This window comes from Salmo trutta, unplaced genomic scaffold, assembly GCF_901001165.1.
Source record: "Salmo trutta unplaced genomic scaffold, fSalTru1.1, whole genome shotgun sequence".
Taxonomy (NCBI): domain Eukaryota; kingdom Metazoa; phylum Chordata; class Actinopteri; order Salmoniformes; family Salmonidae; genus Salmo; species Salmo trutta.
Window position 1 is genome coordinate 880400 of NW_021823237.1, and position 6000 is coordinate 886399.

General features: G+C 49.1%; 1 protein-coding gene across 3 annotated transcripts in view; it reads left to right on the top strand.

Annotated features, from left to right (window-relative positions):
• The window catches only part of LOC115189855 (epidermal growth factor receptor kinase substrate 8), an 82092-nt gene extending 79271 nt beyond the window's left edge, over nt 1–2821 (top strand). For 2 of the 3 annotated variants that reach the window (XM_029748384.1, XM_029748385.1), the window contains exon 23: nt 1250–2821. In XM_029748384.1, the coding sequence (XP_029604244.1) occupies nt 1250–1360 (111 nt within the window). In that variant the 3' untranslated portion in view covers nt 1361–2821. The remainder of the gene's footprint in view (nt 1–1249) is intronic. The other variant, XM_029748383.1, reaches the window with a different exon arrangement.
• The last annotated feature ends 3179 nt before the right edge of the window (nt 2822–6000 follow it).

The following is a 6000-nucleotide window of genomic DNA, read 5'->3' on the forward strand; positions in this document are numbered from 1 at the left end:
TAATGGAACTACAGGTCAGTTTATAACAGGTTGAGTGTAATGTATAATACTACTAATGGAACTACAGGTCAGTTTATAACAGGTTGAGTGTAATACTACTAATGGAACTACAGGTCAGTTTATAACAGGTTGAGTGTAATGTATAATACTACTAATGGAACTACAGGTCAGTTTATAACAGGTTGAGTGTAATGTATAATCCTACTAATGGAACTACAGGTCAGTTTATAACAGGTTGAGTGTTATACTACTAATGGAACTACAGGTCAGTTTAGAATAGGTTGGGTGTAATGTATAATACTACTAATGGAACTACAGGTCAGTTTAGAACAGGTTGAGTGTAATGTATAATACTACTAATGGAACTACAGGTCAGTTTATAACAGGTTGAGTGAATCTGCCTAAAGGAAATGTAGGTATTTGTGGATCATCTCTGAAAACAACAGGTTTATTCCATCGCTGGTCCTGAGAACGATGTTGTCCGGCTGGTTCTCAGTCTAAAGGTCAGTAGGTCATCTGGACGACAGTTCGCTCAGACCAGAGCTAGCAAAAGGCCCTACTGTCTGACCGGTCGCAGGATTCTCCCACCAAACTGTCATCTACATTATTTTACTAACAGTTTCTCTGTAGCTGCTGAGCTTCTCCCCCCGACGCTCAGTTCTCTAGTGGATTCATAGAGTTATAAACACTAGGATGGTTTCTACAGGGACCTCACTAGTGTTTTCAGCTCTGTGATTCAGCCCTACTGCGAGTAGTATTGTTTAGTTCCGTAGTGTTCCTCTTGTGGAAGACATCTCTACTGGCTCTAACCTCCTTTCTCTGATTTCTCTTTCTCTCTCTATCTCCCCCTCTATCTCTCTCTTTCTCTCTATATATCCCCCTCTATCTCTCTATCTCCCCCTCTATATATACCTTTCATTCCCTCCCTCCCCCCACCCTCTCTCCCTCCCCCCTCCCTCCCCCTCTCCCCTTCCCTCCCTCCGTCCCCCTCTCTATCTCTCCCTGCCCCCTCCATCTCTCCCTCCCTCCCTCCCTCCCCCTCTCCCTCCCTACCTCTCCCCCTTCCTCCCTCCCTCCTTCCCTCCCTCCCTCCGTCCCCCTCCCTCCTTCACTCCCTTCCTCCGTCCCCCTCCCTCCTTCACTCTCTCCCTCCCTCCCCCTCTCTCTCTCCCTCCCTCCCTCTCTCCCTCCCTCCCTCTCTCCCTCCCTCCCTCCCTCCCTCCCTCCCCCTCTCTATCTCTCCCTCCAGAGGAGTTCAGGGTCAGAGCTGCAGGAGATCATGCGGCGGCGTCAGGAGAAGCTGTTAGTCGCGGCCTGTGACTCAGGAGTGGAGTCATTGGACGAGTGCAGCAGCCACTGACCCCCCCCCCAGGCCTCGCCCACCTCCCTCGTGACCACGCCCCTTTACGTTGTCCCGGTTTCTGTTTCCAGGACGCCACGGAGCGCGCCCAGTTCGCTGAGATCCTGAGACGACGACAGGAGCTTCTGGAGCAGTCCCCTTAGAAGGGAAGCAACACTAGACAGACAAGAGACTGGAACATCTGGAGCAGTCCCCTTAGAAGGGAAGCAACACTAGACAGACAGAGACTGGAACATCTGGAGCAGTCCCCTTAGAAGGGAAGCAACACTAGACAGACAAGAGACTGGAACATCTGGAGCAGTCCCCTTAGAAGGGAAGCAACACTAGACAGACAAGAGACTGGAACATCTGGAGCAGTCCCCTTTAGAAGGGAAGCAACACTAGACAGACAAGAGACTGGAACATCTGGAGCAGTCCCCTTAGAAGGGAAGCAACACTAGACAGACAAGAGACTGGAACATCTGGAGCAGTCCCCTTAGAAGGGAAGCAACACTAGACAGACAAGAGACTGGAACATCTGGAGCAGTCCCCTTTAGAAGGGAAGCAACACTAGACAGACAAGAGACTGGAACATCTGGAGCAGTCCCCTTAGAAGGGAAGCAACACTAGACAGACAAGAGACTGGAACATCTGGAGCAGTCCCCTTTAGAAGGGAAGCAACACTAGACAGACAGAGACTGGAACATCTGGAGCAGTCCCCTTTAGAAGGGAAGCAACACTAGACAGACAAGAGACTGGAACATCTGGAGCAGTCCCCTTTAGAAGGGAAGCAACACTAGACAGACAAGAGACTGGAACATCTGGAGCAGTCCCCTTAGAAGGGAAGCAACACTAGACAGACAAGAGACTGGAACATCTGGAGCAGTCCCTTTAGAAGGGAAGCAACACTAGACAGACAGAGGACTGGAGCGTTCGACATGGACTACAGCACGCCAGCGTTAGCATCCCAACCCGGGATGCCTGATGGGAATACCTGTGGATTTATACACTTCAACAAACTATTATTGTCTTTGATTAAAAAAATGTGTCTGTTATTTCATGCACAGGATGATTGGGGGGGGGGGGAAGTAGCAGGAGAAAATAGTTTCCACCTACACCTCATTGGGACCAGAGTTATTCTAGATACAGGTGTCATTGTTGTCTTTTTGGGGGGAGGAGGGGTGTGTCTGTGAAGGATAAACACAGAATCGATCAGGTGTGGTCTTGACGTAATCGAACCGATCAAATTAACCACCTTTTCTGTGACTAGATTCTGATCTCTAGACTATTTCAGATATGAAACGATAGATGTTTATAATAACCAAAAAAAACGTTTGAATATTATTAATCATTATTGTGTAAATCTTCAGGTTTACTGGGCAAAGAGAGGAATATGATATTTATGTGTATCCTGTTTTATGTTATGGTAATGCCAAAAAATAGTAAACTTTATATAAATGACATCGGGTCAAATTAATTTCAGATACAGGTGTTTTTAAGAGTGGAAAGATGTGTTTTTTCTTTCTTTCGTAAAAAGGTGCATCAGATAATATTGACTGTGATAAACATGCTTCCGTTCATCATGTCATGTATGTGGTCATAGCCAGCGGTGCAGTGGTGACTGGAGAAAGTGGGTAGACTCACATTTCGCAAGAGAAAACATTTTCAACCAGCTCACCCGGCAAAGGAAGGGCGACCTGTGTGAACAATTAGATGGGGAAACAGTGACATATACTCTGAATGATCTAAAATCCGGTATTGGTCTTTCACAGTCAGGCCAAACCAAGCTGTATTGGTCTTTCACAGTCAGGCCAAACCAAGCTGTATTGGTCTTTCACAGTCAGGCCAAACCAAGCTGTACAGGTCGTATTAGTCTTTCACAGTCAGGCCAAACCAAGCTGTACTGGTCGTATTGGTCTTTCACAGTCAGGCCAAACCAAGCTGTACTGGTCTTTCACAGTCAGGCCAAACCAAGCTGTACAGGTCGTATTAGTCTTTCACAGTCAGGCCAAACCAAGCTGTACTGGTCGTATTGGTCTTTCACAGTCAGGCCAAACCAAGCTGTACTGGTCTTTCACAGTCAGGCCAAACCAAGCTGTACTGGTCGTATTGGTCTTTCACAGTCAGGCCAAGCCAAGCTGTACAGGTCGTATTGGTCTTTCACAGTCAGGCCAAACCAAGCTGCACAGGTCGTATTGGTCTTTCACAGTCAGGCCAAACCAAGCTGTACTGGTTGTATTGGTCTTTCACAGTCAGGCCAGACCAAGCTGTATTGGTCTTTCACAGTCAGGCCAAACCAAGCTGTATTGGTCTTTCACAGTCAGGCCAAATCAAGCTGTACTGGTCATATTGGTCTTTCACAGTCAGGCCAAACCAAGCTGTATTGGTCTTTCACAGTCAGGCCAAATCAAGCTGTACTGTTCATATTGGTCTTTCACAGTCAGGCCAAACCAAGCTGTATTGGTCTTTCACAGTCAGGCCAAACCAAGCTGTATTGGTCTTTCACAGTCAGGCCAAATCAAGCTGTACAGGTCATATTGGTCTTTCACAGTCAGGCCAAACCAAGCTGTACTGGTCGTATTGGTCTTTCACAGTCAGGCCAAACCAAGCTGTACTGGTCCTATTGGTCTTTCACAGTCAGGCCAAACCAAGCTGTACAGGTCATATTGGTCTTTCACAGTCAGGTCAAACCAAGCTGTACTGGTCGTATTGGTCTTTCACAGTCAGGCCAAACCAAGCTGTACTGGTCGTATTGGTCTTTCACAGTCAGGTCAACCCAAGCTGTATTGGTATTTCACAGTCAGGTCAAACCAAGCTGTACAGGTCGTATTGGTCTTTCACAGTCAGGCCAAACCAAGCTGTACTGTTCATATTGGTCTTTCAGTCAGGCCAGACCAAGCTGTATTGGTCTTTCACAGTCAGGCCAAACCAAGCTGTACAGGTCATATTGGTCTTTCACAGTCAGGCCAAACCAAGCTGTACAGGTCGTATTGGTCTTTCACAGTCAGGCCAAACCAAGCTGTACTGGTCGTATTGGTCTTTCACAGTCAGGTCAACCCAAGCTGTATTGGTCTTTCACAGTCAGGTCAAACCAAGCTGTACAGGTCGTATTGGTCTTTCACAGTCAGGCCAAACCAAGCTGTACAGGTCGTATTGGTCTTTCACAGTCAGGCCAAACCAAGCTGTACAGGTCGTATTGGTCTTTCACAGTCAGGTCAAACCAAGCTGTACAGGTCGTATTGGTCTTTCACAGTCAGGCCAAACCAAGCTGTACAGGTCGTATTGGTCTTTCACAGTCAGGCCAAACCAAGCTGTACTGGTCGTATTGGTCTTTCACAGTCAGGCCAAACCAAGCTGTACTGGTCGTATTGGTCTTTCACAGTCAGGCCAAACCAAGCTGTACAGGTCGTATTGGTCTTTCACAGTCAGGCCAAACCAAGCTGTACAGGTCGTATTGGTCTTTCACAGTCAGGCCAAACCAGGGGACAGTGGGGGCTATTCAGCAGCCTGATGGGGAGAACAGGCCGTGGCTCGGGTGTCCTGTAGAGCAGGCAGTGAGCACCCAATGGTGTCCTGTAGAGCAGGCAGTGAGCACCCAATGGTGTCCTGTAGAGCAGGCAGTGAGCACCCAATGGTGTCCTGGAAGACAAGCAGTGAGCACCCAATGGTGTCCTGGAAGACAAGCAGTGAGCACCCAATGGTGTCCGGAAAGACAAGCAGTGAGCACCCAATGGTGTCCTGGAAGACAGGCAGTGAGCACCCAATGGTGTCCTGTAGAGCAGGCAGTGAGCACCCACTGGTGTCCTGGAAGACAGACAGTGAGCACCCAATGGTGTCCTGGAAGACAAGCAGTGAGCACCCAATGGTGTCCTGGAAGACAGGCAGTGAGCACCCAATGGTGTCCTGGAAGACAAGCAGTGAGCACCCAATGGTGTCCTGGAAGACAGGCAGTGAGCACCCAATGGTGTCCTGGAAGACAGGCAGTGAGCACCCAATGGTACATTCGGCTGATCGTCCCACCCTCTGTAGTGCCTTGCGGTCCGCGGCGGTGGAGTTGCCGTACCAGGCTGTGATGCAGCCTGACAGTGATGCTCTCGATGGTGCTCCTGTAGAACACTGTGAGGGCCTTTGGAAAGAGGACTAATTTCTTCTGCCTCCCTGAGGTTGAAGAGTCGCTGTCGTGTCTTCCTCACCACAGAGTCAGCGTGGTTCGACCATTTCAGCTCCTCTGAGACGTTTCTGACCATCTCCATGGCGGCCCCGTTAATGAGGACGGGGGCGTTCCCTGGTTCCTCCTGAAGTCCACAGTCAGTCAGCTCCTTTTTGTTTTTCTGACGTTGTTGAGGGAGAGGTTGTTTACCTGGCACCACACCGTCAGAGTGCCTACCTCCTCTCTGTAGGCCGTCTGGTCGTCGTTGGTAATCAGGTCTACCTACTAATGTCATGTCGTCAGGGAACTTGATGATGGAGTTGTGAACTGTGTGAGGCCAGTCAGTCGTGGATATACAGGGACTACAGGAGGGGACTGAGGAGTGTAGAGGAGGTCATGTTTCCTACCTTCACCACCTGGGGGCGTTCCGTCAGGAAGTCCAGGACCCAGTTTTGTAACGGCCGTCGTAGTGAATGGACCAAGGCGCAGCGGGTTGAGTGCTCATTTTTTT